This window comes from Eurosta solidaginis, chromosome 2 (genome assembly GCF_040869045.1).
Source record: "Eurosta solidaginis isolate ZX-2024a chromosome 2, ASM4086904v1, whole genome shotgun sequence".
NCBI classification, from domain to species: Eukaryota; Metazoa; Arthropoda; class Insecta; order Diptera; family Tephritidae; genus Eurosta; species Eurosta solidaginis.
Genome location: NC_090320.1, coordinates 82591183 through 82612771, shown reverse-complemented (window position 1 = coordinate 82612771; position 21589 = coordinate 82591183). Strand labels below are relative to the sequence as shown.

Here is a 21589-nt window from a genome sequence, read left to right as displayed (position 1 = left end):
CTCGCCAAGAATAGTACACTGGCTTTATGAGATGGTGGTCAAACCGATTCTGCTATATGGGGTGCTGGTCTGGTGGAAAGCACTGGACACGGCGAGCACCTCCAAAATGTTAGTGTCAGTGCAACGGACGGCACTGATCGGTATCAGTGGCGCTCTCAGAACAACACCTACCTTGGCACTGAACGTCATGCTGAACATATACCCAGTAGATATTGCGGGAAAGGCGGTCGCGGCAAGGTCGTTGGTCAGGCTTCGTGATATGGGATATAGACTTTCTGACCGCGGACACTCTAGCCTTCTTACCAGTTTCGACTTCATCCCGGACAGAACGGACTACTGTATGCCGACAACTGCTCCCTATACAACCTTCACCCCAGTTATTCCAGAGGATTGGGGAAGAGGAATTATCTGGGGCATGGGACCGGTTAACTTGTTCACGGATGGGTCGAAGCTGGATGGAAAGGTTGGTGAGGGGTCTTTTGTCAAGAGCTAAATTTAAACCGCAAGTTTAAGTTGGCTGATCACTGCAGTGTATTCCAAGCGGAAATTGCTGCGATTAAGGATGCGGTGGATGGAATGCTATCCAGTGCTACCACGGTTAGGGAATTTAACATCTACTCTGATTTCCAAGCGGCTATCAAGGCCTTGAGCTCAACTACAGTGCGATCGAGGGTGGTCTGGGAGTGCCTGACCTCGCTTGCGATTGCATCGAATTATTTTACAATTAAGATTATCTGGGTCCCGGGCCATAGTGATATCCCGGGTAACTGTCAAGCGGATCTCTTAGCCCGCATTGGTACAACTGAACCGGATGAAGATGGCTGTAGGGATTTCGGGATCCCGCTGGCCACCTGTGGATTGCTCCTCCATAGCTGGGCCTCGGATCAGCTCAGCAAACGTTGGGCGGATACCACGTCTTGCAGGGTAGCAAGATCTTTCTAGCCAAAAGTGGATGGCAGGAGGTCTGCTGAAATAATTGGGTTCACTAAGGCTCACCTATCAATGGTCATTGGGGTTTTGACAGGGCACTGTCCCATGGGTATCCATGCGGTACGTTTCAATATACTGGAAACTCCATCCTGTTGCAGCTGTGTGGAGAATGATGAGGTGGAATCACCAAATCACTTTATGCTTGATTGTCCAGCTTTTGCCAGAACTAGGCGAAAGTACTTCGGTTGCGACTCACTTGGATCTCCCGAGGATATATCCAAAGTTGAGATCGGTATCATTCGGAGCTTTATCGTTGCTACCCAACGATTCTCTAAGTAGCTAGATCTAAGTCACCGTTAGTTTTGGTGTATGTGGTATCACAACGGACCTTCGTGTTGTCCAAGTGAGCTATCCTTATCAGGGCAGCTACCACCTAACCTATCCTATCCTAACACGCTTTTACCGAAGTACACGAGTTTTGTGAAGTACTTCCACTAAAGTAGAATTGAGATTTACTGAGATAAGTAATAAGACTCAATGCGTGCCTTAAACACAGACCTTGGCATGGCTAAGACTAGACCAAGGCCTTTGGACAGGCTATTAAATTCTACAAGACCTCTTAGAAGAGGTTCGAAACTGAAGTAATTCGAACGCAGCACTTCAACGCGGAATGTCCTGTGAAAGCGGAGAGCTCTGTTAGGGACATTGAAAGTCAACTGCCTAAGTAATTCTGAACAGTTAATGGCACCGGACATTATGTCAAAAATAAACATTACGTTTTGAACAAAACGCCCAAAGGCCGCGGCACAATGAAATTTTTCATATAGATGCATTTAACACAAGCTTATGCATTTCAGTAACATCGCCACAATCAACCAAGATGTTGCGTTTATAAATATGAAGGAACTTCAGACTTGGCAAATGAAGTTTATTTCGCCTTGCTCAATCACATACAAAATTTCGCGAAGCACTGTTATAAACATTCTCACTATACCACAAAAATACTTGCTAATAAATTTTCTGTCGTATTCATTTGTTATATTGCAAAGTGTGCCAGCATCACTTAGACATTGTATAGGATTTTCCTGGTATATGGGTATTTGAAATCCTTAACATATCGTGGCAAGAAAGCTAAGTTGGTATAAGCCTTTTTTATGAGAAAGTTTACATGATTACCAAAAGTAAAAGATCAATCAAAAATTACGCCAAATTCTCAACTTGAGCTCTAATGTGACTCAAGCCTAAATGTAGCCAAATATTAACACATTAACACGTCGTGGGAACAGCAATTCGCGGATGCCTATATATTTATTGTTTTAATTATGGCATCGACGCCTTCGCATGCGCTCGTCTGACCATATTTTGCATGTGAGTTGATGCGTGCCAACCCTTTGCCTCCATGTTTGAACAGCTCGGTGGGTGACCGTTATTACCCGACGCCTTACTATCCTTTCGCGTGGATACTGCCGTCATAGTCGGGTGCGGGAACGTATTTGCCGTCGGCGGCTATTAGGGTATCGGGTTCGTCTTTTCTCACATTAGCTAGCAAATAGGAGAAGTACTCTCTCCACAATTTTAGCAGACTCTATACGTCAGTTACCAGGAATCTACTCCGTCATCAGCTGCATTTTTAGTATGGTTTGCAGGAATTATTCCTATCAGCTAGCATCTGAATATTCTCGCACTGATGCCGCTCTGCCTCATGTCTTTTTCCTTTTAAATAGGCGCCTCTCTTACTTCAGCGAGGACCATCAAACTTTTTTGCATTCAATTAGAAAAACCGAAATTTCTTATCTATAAAATCGTTAAGAAATTTTGAATATATTTGTTTCCAATGAAATGATAAGCTGTGTATTTAATCTACATATATAATCTCGAGCTCAGTTCGGTTGAACTGATTTAAGTTGCAGCCAATCGCTGATATTTTATTCAGTGTATATCTATACTCGTTGTGATGACAACGCTTCGAAAACGGTACTCAGTATACAACAGAGAATTAAATAAAAAGTCTTGTAAAAAAACGTATGGGTCTTTTTTTAAAAATTATGAATTTCTTGGAAATAAGAGTGGCACTGGTTGTTTATATTTTGTTTTTTCTTGGAAAAGTAACTGGAGGTAAGATCTAAAAATAAAATAATTAATACGAATTTAATGGAAATATGTTTAAGTCCGTCTTTTTATACAATTGGTTATTTGCACATAAATAAATATTGTTTTTTCAAATGATTGAGCTTAGATTGCAAGATTATTTGAGATATCAGCGCCCTACTCACATGCCGCTCAGATGGATACGTAAAGTGCAAAATCAAGAGACGTGTACTCAGCGCCTTTCCTCGAAAACCATTTCTGTCTTATCAATTTATTGACCTGTTTAATAAATATTTATGTATGTACTTAAGTAAGAGAGATGTGAGTGGTGTAGGGTGAAGAAGCTTTTTTCTTACCGCGTAATAAACACAAAAAAAGGACTGAGCTGTGCTCTAAATTAAAATTAACAAGTAAGGAAGGCCAAGTTTGGGTGTAACCGAACATTACATACTCGGCTGAGAGCTTTGGTGACAAAATAAGGAAAAATCACCATGTGAGAAAATGAGCCTAGGGTAATCCTGGAATGTATTTGTATGACATGAAATGAAAGGTATTAAAGAGAATTTTAAAAGGGAGTGGGCTATAGTTCTATAGGTGGACGCCTTTTCGAGATATCGCAATAAAGGTGGACCAGTGGTGACTCTAGAATGTGTTTGTATGATATGGGTATCAAATGAAAGGTGGTAGTGAGTATTTTAAAAGTGAGTGGGCCTTAGTTCTATAGGTGGACGCCTTTTCGATATTTCGCAATAAAGGTGGACCAGGGGTGACTCCAGAATGTGTTTGTACGATATGGGTATCAAATTAAAGGTATTAATGAGGGCTTTAAAAGGGAGTAGCCCTTAGTTATATACGTGAAGGCGTTTTCGAGATATCGACCAAAATGTGGACCAGGATGACCCCGAACATCATCTTTCGGGTACCGCGAATTTGTTTATATGTATATGTAATACCACGAACAGTATTCCTGCCATGATTGCAAGGGGTTTTGATTTCACCCTGCAGAACTTTTCATTTTCTTTTCCAAAGTTTTTTCCAAAGTTATATTTTGCGTCAAAAAACCAATCATCCCTTTTTTTCGTATTTGGTATAAAATTATGGAATTTTTTAATTTTTCGAAATTTTCTATATCGAAAAATTGGGCGTGGTCAAAGTCGGATTTCGCCCATTTTTGGGTTCAGATAAGTACGTGAACTAAGTTTAGTAAGATATAGCTATTTTTGCTCAAGTTATCGTGTTAACGACCGAGCGGAAGGACAGACGGTCGACTATGTATAAAAACTGGGCGTGGCTTCAACCGAAACAGAAAACAGTTTCCGGCATAGAAGCTATGCCTTTACCAAATTTCACAAGGATTGGTAAATTTTTGTTCGACTTATGGCATTAAAAGTATTTCAATTCAATTCAATTTATTTAAAGAACAATGTATTAGTGTATTAAGATCGAAAAAATTATCTTTTATAGCGCAATAATTGGGTATAAACAGAATTGTATAAGTTTCATTAAGAGCCTAAAACTAACTATTAACATTTGTCAGGTAAATCATACACAGATGCTTAGAACTAACACACCAAATATATAATATGTACATGTAAGATTGTTATATAAATTCAGTAAATTAACTGTCTTATAATATAATAACTTGATGTAGTACATATAAGATTAGAGAGCAAATCTTTCGGAAAAATTATAATAATAATTAAAAAAAAAAAATCAATGAAAATGCAAATATAATATTTTCTTAAAGTTGCGTTTGTTTAGATTTGTCCGAATAGATGCCGGAATAGAGTTCCAAATTCGAATAGCATTGACGAAAAATAGTCTTCCAGAGGAAAGAACAGAGTAGGTAGGAGCAATAAGGGAAGATTTAGGAAGAATTAGTTTTTCATACAGGTAACTAGACTGCTTCACAGTTATAAGACGAAAAAAATATACAATTTCTAGCCTTTAAATACTCTAGTATTTCACATCCTAGGAGGCGAGACTTCCAGTTGGAGATGTGTTCATATCTTGACAAGCCATATACATATCTTGTGACATTATTGAATACCACTTCAATTTTATTGGCAGACTGTGAATCCAGCTTGCTATATATGCGTTCTGGGTAGCAGATAATCGGCATGATAAGTTGTATGGTGGTTAGCTTTCTTCTAATAGTAACCGGAGTGTAAGAAGCAGAATATCGCAAGTTCCTCAAGACATAATACACTTTACGTATAACAGAATTTACGTCACAAGTACATCTTTGGCCGGAATTCATGATAAAGCCAAGATTAGTCACTTTTGATACAAAACGAACACTCTCATGACCTATAAACAGTGGTGGAACGGCTGAGCAGTCCAGTCGTCTATTACCTATTGGAAGCACATATGATTTGGCGCAGTTCAGACGAAGACCTTTATGCGAAGCCCATGCTTCGATAGATGACAGGTGCTCGTTGAAGTCAGCACACAGTTCATCCGTCTTATCAAGAGGCCGCGACATATACAATTGTATATCATCTGCATAAGCGTGCATTTGAACATGGCAACACGTGGAGAACACATCGTTGACAAACATACTAAACAAAAGTGGACCCAATAAAGAGCCTTGTGGAACACCAACCGAAAGAGCACGCAGATCAGAAGTCACCAAGCCTACTTTTACACACTAAGATCTCCCTTCCAGATAACTCTTCATTAAACGTACCGCGGATTCACTAAAACCAAAGAATTTCACAAGCTTAGCGCACAGCAGTGCATGGTTTACCGAATCGAATGCCTTAGAGAGGTCAAGTAAACAAAGCAGAGTAAGGTGGTTCCTGTCAAATGGTATGCGGATGTCATCAAGTATCTTAATCATGGCGGTAGCACGGTTCCCCCCATAAATTTAGAAAACAAAAATTCAGAAACACATTTTTTCAGAAAACATTAGTCAGAACTCTTTTTTCAGAAAGCCAAAATTCAGAAGTCACAACTCAGAAACAAAAATTCAGAAATCAAAATTCAGAAGTCAAATTTCAGAAGTCAAATATCAGAAGTCAAAATTCAGAAGTCAAAATTCAGAAAGTAATCAGAGGGAAAAAAATCATTAAACTTTGCGCATCCATATCGGGGACGATTAATTTAACCACATTAAACTTTCTAGGCCATCCCGCCCTCCCAACCCCTGTTTCCATGAGGAACTTTGGGTCGCCAGAGCCTCGCCTTCTAAATATGTGTATCATTCATATTTGTAACAGCATTCCCCTCGCATGGGTGAGGTTGAAAATTGGATTGCGGAAGCTTTGGAACTATAAATCTGTGTATTGCTCTTATCAACCGATTGTGGAAGGGAATGACAAAGTGACAAAATCTGTCGCTATTGTTTCAGCCTAGCTACATATGTATGTAGGTATACACGCGTTTGCGTATATTAATTATGTGGGTACATATCGCTCAATAGTGTCATAACTCAAAAAACACGACTTTTGAGTTAATAACATATAAACGTACCCAATATCATGATCTATGTTGTATAAAAAAATTTTTGTGATCAGTTAAAAATTTACCATGTGCTATAAAAATGAAAATATGCCCTTATATGCGTAACATATGGCAGTTAAAATCTTTGAATGGCTCTCCTGGAAAGTTGTGTTTTTTGAGTTATGACACTATTGAAGTAAATGAGCGATATGTACAATGTACATTGTACATACATGTCTGTTTGTATTACAAGTTCATGCTCTAATATTGAATTGCCATTGGGACAGTTATGTACATTATCAGATGGTAAGGTAATGATTCAATTTAAAGTAAATGCATTTGCAAGTGTTCCTGACCTACGGCAACATGCAGGGTATGTCGTTAGGTGACCCAACAAGTGGTACATTGGAATCCAAACACAGTGATGCCATAATGTGGGATTTTCTCCCGTCCTTATGATTTTATGACAAAAATGAGCTAAAAGGTGATTTTCGCAAGTAGGAGTTTTCGAAATGAATACTTCCAAATTGCTCACTTGAATAAAGAATATCTGTCACAAGCATGTTGTTTTATTAAAAACCAACCAGTTACACGCGAACATATCTGTAGCATTAGAAAAGACGGGTGCGGTACCAGTGCTTGCCAGTGCTACAATACAACCACAACGGGTATCCGTGCGTATACGTAACATTTTTATTATTATTTGGTGTAAAAGAGTTACCTACATGGCCGCCGTGGTGTAGTGGTATCGTGATCGGTTAACCAAACCAAAGGTCTCTGGAAAAGCAACATCCAAAATTTAGAAAAAATATTTTTTAATTGGAAGGTAAGTTTTTCTAATCTAGGTCGCCCCATAGCAGTGCTTTCCAAACACTCCGAGTGCATTTCTGCCATGAAAAGCTTCTCAGTGAAAATGCATCTGCCTTGCAGCTGCGTTCAGAGTCGGCATAAAAAATGCATGTAGTCAGATTGTAGGGAAAATTAAAAGGATCACCAGAAAATTGGAAGAGAAGCTCGACCTCAGCCTCCACGGAGGTAAATCGTGCCAAGTATATACATATGTATAATATTTTTTTAAGATACACGTACATACAAACAAACAAGTATAGATAATACAAGCGTGGTAAAATTTGTGCTATGCGAACACACCCTTATTTCTTATATACTGAAAAATAATTGTTTTCATGTTCATATGTTGTAGAGAATTTCATATACAAGGAACATTTTTCCTTGTGGGAAAAAGTGAGGGATTTTTGCACTCCAATTAGGGTAAAAATGGGAAAATATATAAAATGTCGTGTGATTTTTTTCTCTAATCGATGGCATATCTGCCCAAACACACTGACCAATCTTTAAATTTGATACGATTAAAGTGGATTTTGAGTCCAATATTCTAAGCCGGCGTAAGTTTTACAAAGAAAAGACTTCACTTGACTTTAGAATGTCACTGATAGGTAAACTTAAAGTTTCTTACGGCTGAATTCCGTAGTTCAGTCTCATCTCAAGTCCTTAACAGCTGAATTCAGTAATGAATTTCAGAATTCAGCTGAAAATTTGAGATTTTCAGAAAAGGAAGGTCACAAAAAAACTCACCACCTCAACGAAATTAATCAAAAAGACAATATACTCATAAAACATATTTTGCAAACAAAGAAAAGATTAGTTTCGTTTTACACAAAAACCAATCATTTGTGTTGGACGCTTCAATATATTAATTTAGCCAATTCGAAATACTTTTTTATTCAAAAGAAATCTGGAACCAATAAGTTCGTCTAAAGTAACATATAATCATCATATAACCGGCAGTTGAGAAACATCTTTCCAATTCCACACTATATGGGAAATTGTAACTATGGTACAAAATCATGGTGGTAGAAAATTTGGGTTGAAAATAATATTTTCTCACTATTGTTCCAGGGAATTTTAAATTTTATATTGGTTTCTGCTTAATTTTTCCGGTATTCAGCAACACATTTTAGAATGTACGCTAAATTCATTTGTATTTGAATGTTTTCCTAAGAAATATGTACATATGGTGTGACGGACTTTTCCTTACGCCGGGGTATTCTCAGTCTATCCAGGATCCCTGTGGGAAGAGAGAAGAATCCCTATCGTCTCCTTTTAAAGAGAAAGATCCTGTTTGTTGTTTAAACGTTATAAACCCATTATTCAAATCAATTGCGAAACTACACTTAAAGTTACGGGGAAGGAGGTAGGAAACCACCGTCGGTGCTACGCCGATGGGGTTGGGAACCCCCCCCCCCCCGCGACTACGCTTAAACTAAAATCTCAACCTATTCGTAAAGAAAGCGGAGGTGGAGAACCACCACTTCCTTCCAGTCGGTGGAGTTTGTAAAACCCCCACCGAGTATAAAACTTAAGGATACCCTGATTTTCCTGAAGGTTGCGGATGTGGAAAACCACCACAATCCCTCTAACGATGGGGTTGGAAAAACCCCCATAGTTACTAAAATAAAGAACTCGTGAGATGGTAAAATCCCAGGAGTCCTATTCACCGCTAAACAAGGCGTTAGCAGGCTACTATACCTAGCTGGCTACTACTCAAATTCGCAACATTTGTCGCCCTTTTATACTTGTCCACGCGCAGGTGGACAGTTATCCTGCAACTATTAATCTTACTTATTATATTTATTTACATAGGGTATCCTACGTTTAACGGTATTATTCTACCCATATATTCAATTATTTACTTGCATTTTTATTCTATATATTTTTTTTCTAAATTAAATATATAGTGCTTTCCCCTGGACTGCCTCCTAGCATGCGAGTTCATTGGTACGCATCTCCAGCATAGTTAACTTGCAATTCCCCTCTGCTGCCTGCTTATTGTGCCTTGTTGTTGTCAACGAGTTGGTTGCCCTTCGTAAGTAACATGCAAGTGTAATGTTTATGGCTGCCTAGTACCCATGCTGTGTTGTTGGTATGCCGAGGTGACGTCTTTCTAGCACATTGTGTTTTTTTTTGTTTCCTCTTTGTGCGATGTCCGCCTTGACGGTTCGCTTCAATGCCTGCTGGGCTTGGTTGCAATTTCTTTGTATACGTATGTTTGTACGTTTTTGGTGCTCTTGCAGTGGGAGCTTATGTGTGTTGCTTATTGCGTTGCTGTATTCCCATCGTTGTTTAGAATTCCAGCAGGTCCGCTGATATCAATGCAAAATATAATATCCAACCAGAATATTTGCCGTATGCGGGCAGAGAAAATTATGTTTTTGCGAAATAATAAATATATAAGTGTATATTAGGGTGTTTCAAAATATGATTATTTTATGCGTGTAAATTCAATTTATATAATTCAGGTTTATATGTGTTGCATGCTATATGCACTGATATAAATTCATTGTCATATACGTTTCGAAAAATGATATATAATTTGTAATTGTAGATTATCTAGGTTCGAATATGTGGGCCCCAAAGCCGGTGCGTTTGGGTCCTCACACTCTCCCCTTACCTGCCGCAATGTGACTTACTGTCACCATTGTAAAATTCAATTTCTCGTAGTGGTCAAAGCTTGCGTTCTTTATGGGGTAATCTCTCGCGATCTGGGCCTTGTTCTAAAATGAAATATTATGCAGAATTCGTTCATCAGGCTATAGCATTGGCTGGCTATGTTATTGGCGTAGTTCATCGCCGTCTGGATCCCGATATCCAGGGTTGGGGCTTGCACTTGTGCTGTGTGCCACCCACTCCGGTCTCCATCTACCACCTGTTGATTGTTGCTTATATCTGCGCGTTCGATTCTGGAACCATTTGCACCTGAATTGGCGAGTGCTAGTGAACCACATATCGCTACCGTGCTGTAATCCATCTGATCTTCTTCCGTGACCTGGACTGCTTGCGAAGTTGACGCGCGTGGCGTTGCTCTTACTACGGCCAGTTGCTCTGTGCGTTCCTCGGTGGATATCTCGGTGAAATGATGGTTTTGTGTTCTACTACATGATGCTGATGATGGTGCGTGTTGTGCTGTTGCTATCGCCGTCGGTCGTCTCGTTTGTTCTCCGATGCCCACTTCGGTGAAGCCCCCATTCAGGGCTTGGTGAGTCGCCTTCGACTTACCACGCTCACGGGGTGAACGCATTCTTCCTTTTCTGTCGGACTTGCTTCTTCTTCGACTGTCGCCTGGTGGTACGCTTTTAGCTCGCTTATATGGGCCGTTCTCCTATTGCCGTTATGTACCTTGTCTAGCTCGACGATCACCTGGGATACGAAGTTCGTTACACGATGAGGCCCACTGTATCTGGGTGCTAACTTTGCTGCGAAGTTGTCCATTGCCTTGGACAGCTGATGCTCTTTTACTAATACCAAGTCGCCCACCGCCGGTTGCCACTGTCTCCTACGTAAATTATAATGCCTTGCCTGCTCCGCTCATTCTTGCTGTTGTCTACGACGTGCCATCTGATATACCTCTTTCATTTTCGCCATCTTTTCACTGAGAGCCACCTTCTCCTCGCCTGTGCCAAATGTTTGCTCATCGTAGAGGGCGTTGGGAATCCTCGATTCCCTACCCTGTACCACAAACGCTGGACTGTAGCCTGTTGACTCGCATACGCTCGTATTCAGTGCTAGTGTCATCTCTGGCAACAACTCATCCCATGTCTTACGCTCCTTCCCTGTGAATTGCGCTATCATCTTCTTGATGTTACGATTCGCTCTCTCCGTTGGGGTTTCTTTCGGTGTATACGGTGCCGTTAGCTGGTGCTTTACGCCAGCCTCTTGTAAAAATTTCTTAAAATGTCTGCTCGTGAACTGTGCTCCATTGTCTGTTATTAGAACATTTGGTGCGTCAAATCGTGCCAAAATCTCCTCTCTCATTCCCCTGATCAAATTCTCCGTCGTTGCTTTCCGTATTGCTATGACCTCTACGCATTTCGAGAGTCAATCCACGAAAACTAATGCCATTGTATTACCATGCTTCGAACGAGGGGTGGTCCAACGAAATCTGCACAAACGGTAGCAAAAGGTTCATCTGAAATCTGCGTGAGCATCTTACCTGCAGCTTGTTGCTGGCTGGGTTTGTAGACTTGGCATGTGTGGAACTGTTGCACGTACATCCGTATGTCCCTGAACATCCTAGGCCAGTAATACCGCATCATTGCACGCGCGATGGATTTCCGTATCCCCATGTGTCCAGCGCTTGGTGTGTCGTGAATCTCGTTAAGCACTCTTCGCCTCTCCAATTTCGGCACGCATAACTTCCATGGTACCGCATCCTCAACATCCATTGGACTTCCAATTCGTCTGTGAAGTCTTCCTTCCTCTATGACGTATTCGGGAAACTTCTCTGGTGTCCTCCTTACTTCAGCCATCTTTGACGTGTGCCACTTGCAACTCAAACTGTCTTCATGTGTCGTAAGGCTACGAGTTTCCATCTTGGATGTAATCTGTGTCGACATTTGTGAAATACGCGTTTCTTGTGCTTCAATCTTTGACGTTATGCGGTTCTCCTGCTATTCCATATATGTCTTCTGTTCTGCCAGTTGAGATGACCCTGTCGATGTTTGAGCAGATATTGCAGCTAAAATCATGTTCAAGTCTGTGCTCGTAACTGTCTGCGATGTTTCACTTTTCTCTTCAATTTTTGTTGTCTCCTCGACGTCAAGAGGAAAGACATACTCTTCCACGTTAATTCCCTCTAGTTCCGTTGCCTTTCGCAGTCGTGCCTGAAGTTCGAGTTTATTGCCGGTTGTATTCAATCCACGGCTCTCCAACTCCTTCTTCAGTTGCTGGATCTTCCATTCACTCCACTTTGCCATGCCAAGTTGTATTCAAAGTCTTCGAAATTTATTCAACAATTCCTTTTCTGACACCAATTGTAACGAATTTATTGCAATTCCGCTTATTTCAAATCTTCTACTAAGGTTCGAATCACTAAACTGTTGAATAAATAACTCCACTTTTCAATAATGCAAAATGGCCTTTATTAAAGTACAATAACACTACTATTGCCCGAAAGATAGCGTACTTAATTCAAAACTGATCCTCGCCCTCTACTGGTGTCGCCTTTTATACTGTTTGGTTTATTCGTTGACATTTCTAGGCGGTTCTGTTCTAGAATCTACTAGATGGTTATCTGCTATAAGTACAGATGCACAATTTTTATAGCTTCTCTCACAGCTCTGCGCCTGTGTTTGTGAGCGATACTTCCACAATTATATTGCGTATCTCAGATTAGATATCTGCATGTGTTTGTGCGTTGCTTCAACCTGCGTGTACGTACATATGTGTAGACATAATTATTGAATTATTGATGTGCATCAAGTCACTGCTTAGCATCGGCTTAGAGATGGCAGTACCCCTTAGTGTTGTTAATATTCGTAAAAATATCATCCAGGTAGGCACACGCATTTGGTTCCAACTCTGGGCCATTAACACGGTCGAGTGCCCGCTGAAGCGTAGCCGGAGCGGAATGTAGACCGAACGGCATCACTTTCCATTGATACAACCCTCGGCCGGGCACGGTGAATGCTGCATACTTCTTGCTATCTTCTTCCATCGGGATTTGCCATTAACCATTTTGGAGGTCCAAACTGCTGATAAAACGCGCGCTACGTAGTCTATCCAAGATTGTTGTATTCTTGGGAGTGCGTACGCATCTGGCACTGAGCAGGCTGCCGATAGTCAACGCAGAGTCTCCATTTGCCGGGCTAGAACTATTGGTGCACTGTGTGGGCTGTGAGATGGTTCGATTCAACCTTTCTCTATCAGCTCATCTATCTCCTTGTTTATGATCTCCTGCATTTTTGGGTTCTTAGGGAAATACCGCTGTCTGATTGGACGGTCATCTCGCATCACTATCTTATGCGTGGCAACGTTGGAAACTCCTGTCATCTCTTCGAAAATCTGTAATTCACGCTTTAGGAAGGTACTCACCGTCACGTCACTCCTCACGTCTTTCTCGATACTTGCGCTACCTTCGCCCTCCATCATGGTTGTACACGTTACCATCTCCTGCGCTCTCTCTTCTGCTCGTAGCGTTATTGTTTTGTTGCCACACCTCAGCTCAAATTTAGCCTTTGCCAGATAGTTTGTCCCGATCACCATGCTGTCGACTAACCCATGCAGAACTAACAACTCACTCTGATGCACTTGATCCCCCAGTTTTACCTCTGCGTCCACTGTATCCGCTATCCATGCTGCGCTGCCATCGCCCATCACCACTCGTGTCTGTATCTTCTTGAACCTCCGTGCGTCTATTTTCGTCGCTGTCTTCTCGCTGATGAAACTTCGTGTTGCCCCCGTATCTACTGACGCCATGACTTCTTCTCCATCCAGGGTTACTGCAGCCCAGATTCGCCCTTGGGTCTGCCTAAATGTGCTTACTTAGTACGAGGTTGGGTTTGTTGAGACGCCACCCCTCGATACCAATGGGGTCTCTGCCCGTTTCCCTGCTGTCCACTGCCAGCAGAAATCTTTTCGTTCGTTGCGACACCCATGTGCGTAGTGTCCGCTTTCTCCGCATCGCCTGCATGCGTTCCGTGGATCGATGGGCTCTTGGTGTGGTATCGCCGTGTGCTCTGGCGAGCTCGCTTGTCGTTGCACCTCCGGTCTCCGATCTCCTTGTCTCTCATCTTCGTGCAAATAGTGATTATGCTCGGCTGGCCGTCGCGACACAATAGGTTTCGCCGCTGGCCTCAGCGGTTCTTTCTCCGGATGTTCTCGTAGTCCTCGGCCATGCTTACCAGTTCCTCTGGGCTGGTGAGCTTGCTCCGTTTGATGTAAAGCTGGTACTCTCGTCGACAATTTCTGTAAATCCAGTTCTGCTTCTGCTCGCCGTTGTAGTCAGCATGACGCATGAGTGCCTGTAAAGATAAAATGTAATCTTTAAACTGCTCACCTGCTCGTTGCATACGCTGCCGGATCTCATCATCTAGCTGCTCGAAATACGTCGAGCTCAGGAAAAATTTTAGGAAGTCCTTCTTGAAGGTTTCCCACTCTTGCCACTGCCTGTTGTTGTTCCGGTACTACACCAAGGCCTTGTCCTTCAGCAACTCAGGTAACGCTCGTGGGATGGAATCGCGGCCAACTTCGTAATTGTCGGCCAGCTCCTCCACCCGCTCAATGAAACTAAGTGGCTCCTTACCGCCGTCGTACTTCAACCCCCACTTACGTACTCGGCCCATTACGTTGGCGTGCGACACCGGCTGATGCGTGGCGTATATCGGCGTTTGCAAACTTCCTCTTGGATCCGCCGTCTGATTTCTCACTTTTGGGGCGGGGTTGCTGCCACCGGGCACTACTAATTCGTTGTTGTTTGGTGTTGGTGGCCTGACCGGCCAGGTATGCTGAAGAGCTAGCTCTTCAAAACTTGTCTCAAACGCTGAGTCGTTGCTCTGTGCCTGGATAAAGTTCGCCAAGCGTTTCCGTAGCTCTTCTACCGTCCCTGTGCTCTCCACTCCAAACTCCGTCGTATACTTCACCAGCTCGTCGCGGTTGAGTTAATATACCCAAGTTACCTTTCCCATCGTGCTCGTCTACTCTGAATCCCCTATGTGATCTTCCTGTGATTTTACCACCTGTTATCCTCTTATTGGTTGTACTCCGGCTGTGTTTAGTCCTTGTTTAGGGTCCCTGCTCGGGCGCCATTTGTGACGGGCTTTTCCTTACGCCGGGGTATGCTCAGTCCGTCCAGGATCCCTGTGTGAAGAGAGAAGAATCCCTATCGTCTCCTTTTAAAGAGAAAGATCCTGTTTGTTGTTTAAACGTTATAAACCCTCTATTCAAATCAATTGCGAAACTACAATTAAAGTTACGGCGACGGAGGTGGGAAACCACAGTCGGTGCTACACCGATGGGGTTGGGAAAACCCCCACCGGGACTACGCTTAAACTAAAATCTCAACCTATTCGTAAAGAAAGCGGAGGTGGAGAACAATCACTTTCTCCCAGTCGGTGGAGTTGGTAAAACCCCCACCGAGTATAAAACTTAAGAATACCCTGATTTTTCTGAAGGTTGCGGAGGTGGAAAAACCACCACAATCCCTCTAACTATGGGGTTGGAAAAACCCCCAAAGTTACTAAAATAAAGAACTCATGAGATGGAAAAATCCCAGGAGTCCTATTCACCGCTAAACAAGCGGTTAGCAGGCTACTATACCTAGCTGTCTACTACTCAAATTCGCAACATTTGTCGCCCTTTTATACTTGTCCACGCGCAGGTGGACAGTTATCCTGCAACGATTAATCTTACTTATTATATTTATTTACATAGGGTATCCTACGTTTAACGGTATTATTCTACCCATATATTCAATTATTTACTTGCATTTTTATTCTATATATTTTTTTTCTAAATTACATATATAGTAATTTCCCCTGGACTGCCTCCTAGTATGCGAGTTCATTGGTACGCATCTCCAGCATAGTTAACTTTCAATTTCCCTCTGCTGCCTGCTTATTGTGCCTTGTTGTTGTCAACGAGTTGGTTGCCCTTCGTAAGTAACATGCAAGTGTAATGTTTATGGCAGCCTAGTACCCACTTTGACGTCTTTCTAGCACATTGTGTTTTTTTTGTTTCCTCTTTGTGCGATGTCCGCCTTGACGGTTCGCTTCAATGCCTGCTGGGCTTGGTTGCAATTTCTTTGTATACGTATTGTAACGAATTTACTTGCAAAACCTCTTATTTGCAACCCTCTGCTAAGTTCGTATCACTAAACTCTTGAATAAATAACTCCAATATTGAATAATGAAAAAATGACCTTTATTAAAGTACTTCACAATAACACTTATACTTTGCAATTAGCTCGCTTAATAACCAAACTGATAGCTTAAATGTAACTGACTTTCAAAATAATACTGCTATTGCTCGCTAGATATCGTCTTATTCGAAACTGATTGACGACTCAAATCAAACTAAACTCCAGCGCTTCTACAACTACCGCCTTTTATACTCTTTGATTTCAACCTTCGCATCTTCTAGGCGCTTCCAGAATCTACTAGTCCAGCAGCTCTCAAACTTCTCAGCTGTAACTACAATTGCACAATTTTATAGTTTTTCTCATTGCATACTTATAGGAGTATCTCAGATATATGCATGTGTTTGTGCATTGACTCTCCGCTGCTCGTATACGTACATGGTACATATATGTAGACGCAGTTATTGTTTCGTTTATGTAGATACATAATGATTGAATTATTGATGTGCATTCACGTCACTGCTTAGAATCGGCTTAGAGACGATAGCATCGTTCAGTGCTGCTAACATTCGTTACACTGCCCTCCACCTAAGTCTGATCGTCCCGATCAGACAAATCTCTCGATCTAAACGCTGCTGGTATCGCCAAATGTACCACTCTTCTATTTCGTGATTTCCCAATTGCTTCTATGCGGTAGATGACATCACTGATCGTCTTCACAACTCTGTACGGGCTTTCCCAACTGCACCGATATTTGGATGGAACACCTTTCCGCCGGTGAGGGTTGTATAGCAGTACCAAATATCCCTCCCGGAAACCTTCCGAATTATTTTCCTTGTCGTACCTGTGTTCCATCTTACTACTCATTATTCTGGATCGTTCTCTCGCACTCTGTTGCTTGGCCAATGAAGAACTACTTTGTAGAGCTTGTTCTTGACGGATTGGCTTCACATACTCAGTATCGTTCCGACGTTTCCCAACAGAAGTGCGCACTGGCTTTAAACCATCCTTGCATTCTTTTTGAAAAATTCTTTCAGTCATTTTAGTGCATCCATTAGGGTTTGTCGATGCCGGTCTTTTTCTCGCAAGTACTTTTAATTTCGCTTTATTTGGCACATTCGATCCATCAACCTTTCCTTTTGACTTTCGTGGCCTTTGTCGAGTCTTCTCCACCAGCACTCGCTTACTGCTGAACCCTTTTTCCAAACTGAAGTTAAGTGGCACATATTGGTTCTCATAATGCATCACCCTTCTCTGCATATCGATCTTGATGTCATGGTTAACCAAGAAATCCACTCCCAATATATCTTCATCAACAATCTCCGCCACAACGAATTTATGTAAAACCATGACCTTCCCAATTAAGACTTCACAGATCACTTCTCCCCGGACTTGGTTATACTCGCCAGTGACCGTACGCAACCTCGCTCCAGGTAACGGTTTTACTCTCCTGTTGACCAAGTCAGATCGGATCAAGGAATGAGATGCGCCCGTATCTACAGTCAGTACACGCTCCTTGCCATCCACATTCCCTCTGACGGTATTACTGCTTGATATTCTGCCAATCTGCGACACAGATATCACAGGACATTCAATAGCCGGGGCAAGATTTCGTTCTTTACATCCGACACGCTCTTGCTCATTTCCTCCAGCTTTGCGTTTACGGCCACCCCCATTGTTGGAACTACTAGGATCAAGATCGCAATGACGGGCAATGTGACCGGACTTCCCGCATTTGAAACATTTGATAACTTTTTCACTCCGCTTTTGCGATTCTTTCAGCGCCTCCAATATTGCGTCTACCCACTCTGGCCTTTCTACCTCCACACGGCGTGCTTTGAAAACTGGCTTACACAGAAGCGACGCTGTTTCCTGAATCAGAGCTTGTGACACCCTTTCTGCGAATGTTGGCTTTGGGTTTGCGTATGTAGCTCGCTTTGTTTCGACGTCCCGTATGCCATTTATAAAACTCTGAATTTTTACCCTCTCGGTGTACTCCACGGGTGCGTCCGCATTTGCGAAATGTGCCAGCCTTTCAACATCTGAGGCAAACTCCTGCAAAGTCTCATTCGCTCTTTGGTGGCGGTTTTGCAACTCAATTTGGAATATCTGTTTTCTATGCTCGCTTCCATAATGTCTCTCGACAGCGGCCATCAATGTTTCATAGTTGTTCCGCTCTCCTTCGGGAATCGTCTGTAGGATTTCGGCTGCTGGCCCCTTCAATGCTACGAATAGAGCTGCAACTTTATCTTCCGCATTCCAGTTGTTCACTGCTGCGGTCTTCTCAAACTGTAGCTTAAAGACCTGGAAAGGAACAGAACCGTCAAAGGATGATATTTTTACCTTTGGAGTACTCGCTGAAACAGCTTGGCGATTTAGTTGTAACTGCTCCATACGACCCTTCAAATCATCGACTTCTGCCTGAAATTGAGCAATTTTTGCATCCTGCGCTTCCAGCTTTGATGTTACCTTGCTTCCTGTGCTTCTAACTGTGAAGACATTTGTGCCACCTGCAATGATAAGCGCTCCTCTTGTTCTTCCATCTTGGATGTTATGCGTGTCTCCTGCGATTCCAGTTGGGATACCATATTGGATGTAATCTGTGTCGACATTTCTAACATACGCGTTTCTTGTGCTTCAATCTTCGATGTTATGCGTGTATACTGCGATTCCAATTGTGATGACATGTTGGACATTTGTGCCGATATTGCAGCCAATATCATGTTCAGGTCTGTGTTCGCCATTCTCTGCGGTGTTTCTTCCATTTTTGTTATTTCCTCGCCATCAAGATGAAAGTCATACTCTTACACATCAATTCCTTCTGCTTCCATTGCCTCTCGTAGCCGTGCCTGAAGTTCAAGTTTAACGCCGCTTGTATTCAATCCACGGCTCTCCAATTCCTTCTTTAGTTGCTGGATCTTCAATTCACTGAACTTTGCCATGTCCTTGTTGTCCTCTGGAATTTATTCAACAATTCCTCTTCTGACACCAATTGTAACGAATTTGCTGCAAATCCTCTTATTTGCCCTTTTGCTAGGTTCGTATCGCTAAACTGTTGAATAAATAACTCCAATATTGAATAATGAAAAAATGGCCTTTATTAAAATACTTCACAATAACACTCAAACTGTGCAACGAATAGCTTAATAACCAAACTTATAGCTTAAATGAAACTGACTTTCAAAATAATACTGCTATTGTTCGCTAGATATCGTCTTAGTCGTAACTGCTTGACAACGCAAATCAAACTGAATTCCAGCGCATCTACAATTGTCGGCTTTTATACTCTTTGATTTCAACCTTCGCATCTTCTAGGCGCTTCCAGAATCTACTAGTCCAGCAGCTCTCAAACTTCTCAGCTGTAACTACAATTGCACAATTTTATACATCTTCTAGGCGCTTCCAGAATCTACTAGTCCAGTAGCTCTCAAACTTCTCAGCTGTAACTACAATTGCACAATTTTATAGTTTTTTCTCATTGCATACTTATAGGAGTATCTCAGATATATGCATGTGTTTGTGCATTGACTCTCCGCTCGTATACGTACATGACGCAGTTATTGTTTCGTTTATGTAGATACATAATTATTGAATTATTGATGTGCATTCACGTCACTGCTTAGCATCGGCTTAGAGACGATAGCATCGCTCAGTGCTGCTAACATTCGTTACAATATAATATCCAACCAGAATATTTGCCGTATGCGGGCAGAGAAAATTGTGTTTTTGCGAAATAATAAATATATGTGTATATTAGGGTGTTTCAAAATATGATTACTTTATGTGTGTAAATTCAATTTATATAATTCAGGTTTATATGTTTTACATGCTATATGCACTGATATAAATTCATTGTCATATACCTTTCGAAAAATTATATATAATTTGTAATTGTAGATTATCTAGGTTCGAATGTGTGGGCCCCAAAGCCGGTGCATTTGGGTCCTCACAATGTTTGAAAAATAATTTCGGCAACGCGTCCCATCACTTCAAATAGGGTTTAATTTCAAGTAAATACTATCGTAACGTTATCTACATCCAGACTGAAATCATAAGCAACTTTTGGTATAAAATATTTGTAGTCATGACAGGTATACCTAATTGAAGGTAAAAATGGTTTTATATAATACCGAGGACAAAATATTGGATTTTAGCAACTTTTGACCTTATTTACACGAATATTTATTGATGGTAAAACCCGTGCTTATAGCTCAACGAAAAGCATTACAAATTAATTATAATTCGCATGTGTAAATTTTTCTTATACTAATAGTCATTGGTAGTAAGGAACGTAAATTAAATCGTCTAAAATTTAATATTTCACTTAAATTTTCGAATTTTTCCGCAATTTTTGTAAATTTATACAAACTGTAACATTTCTGAAAGAAACCAAATGCGTTTCGAATATTAATTGGAATAATTATTGTTTTCCGAAATATTTTTTTTTTTGGAAAATTACACGATAAGTGGTAAAGTATGCCATTTTGAACTCTGTTCGTCTGATATTTTTGCCAAATGGTAACGTAATCAACGTAATACCTTTTTCACAAAGAAACTTAATCGAATCACAATTCTATTTAATGAAATAATTAAGTTTCCCTTTTCAACCAGGGCCTTTTGCTTCATTAGGACATATGTCAGCAGCCCCCAAAAAAATATATTTCGCTTTTACAAAAAATAGGATAATGGAAAGCAGCCGTTTCCTTCTTAACTATAAATACAATCAAAATAGAATGCATTCCGCATTTACTTGCATCTGTCCACAGATGTTGCACCTAAGCAAATATGTACCTACTTTCGAAAAAGCCATATTATCTTTTGCAGAAAATGCAGCGAAAATAAAATATTGAATTTTTTCGTGTTTTTCTATTTTTCGTAAGTTATTGAAAATAATTTATTTTTGATTGTCATTTGTTACATTGACAATAAAATTCGAAGCACCAAGCTGGATTTTTCACTCGATTGAGCATTCAATAAAGCAATAATGAGATAATTAAGAATTTGTATTTTGTATGGAATATTGAGTTCAATAAGGCTTTAATATAGAAAACTTGACTAATTATTTCATTAAGCCTCTATGTGAAATTGGCATAATGGTAGTGAAAAATTATTTCAATAGCTGAGTTGATTTTTTTATTTTGAATGCAACTAAATCTTCCACTCCACAATAAATCGTTAATAGATAATCTAGGCGTTTACATATGGTCCATTCCTAGGAACTAGATTATTTATTGGCTGTGAAATTTTCACGTTTCTCTTTTATCAATTGTTTTTGTTTTTATCGGCCTATTGATAAATCATTCAAGGTTCGAATCGAGCTCAAGGCCAGAACAATAATTTTTTTCTAATGATAATTATTGTTATTTTTTAATTTTTCTAAATTTGAAAAATTGTATTTTGTTTTTGGAATAGTAAGTAGAAAATTTTTTTTTTCAGACAACCTGCCATAGCTGCGCAGATAGATCCATTTCGAAGGGT

At 40.9% G+C, this 21589-nt stretch overlaps 1 protein-coding gene across 1 annotated transcript in view; it reads left to right on the top strand.

Moving 5' to 3' along the window:
• The first annotated feature begins 2873 nt into the window (after nucleotides 1–2873).
• LOC137240038 (serine protease easter-like) overlaps nucleotides 2874–21589 on the top strand; it is a 164194-nt gene continuing 145478 nt past the window's right edge. The window contains exon 1 of the mRNA XM_067765935.1: nucleotides 2874–3045. Coding sequence (XP_067622036.1) covers nucleotides 2955–3045 — 91 coding nt within the window. The 5' untranslated portion in view covers nucleotides 2874–2954. The remainder of the gene's footprint in view (nucleotides 3046–21589) is intronic.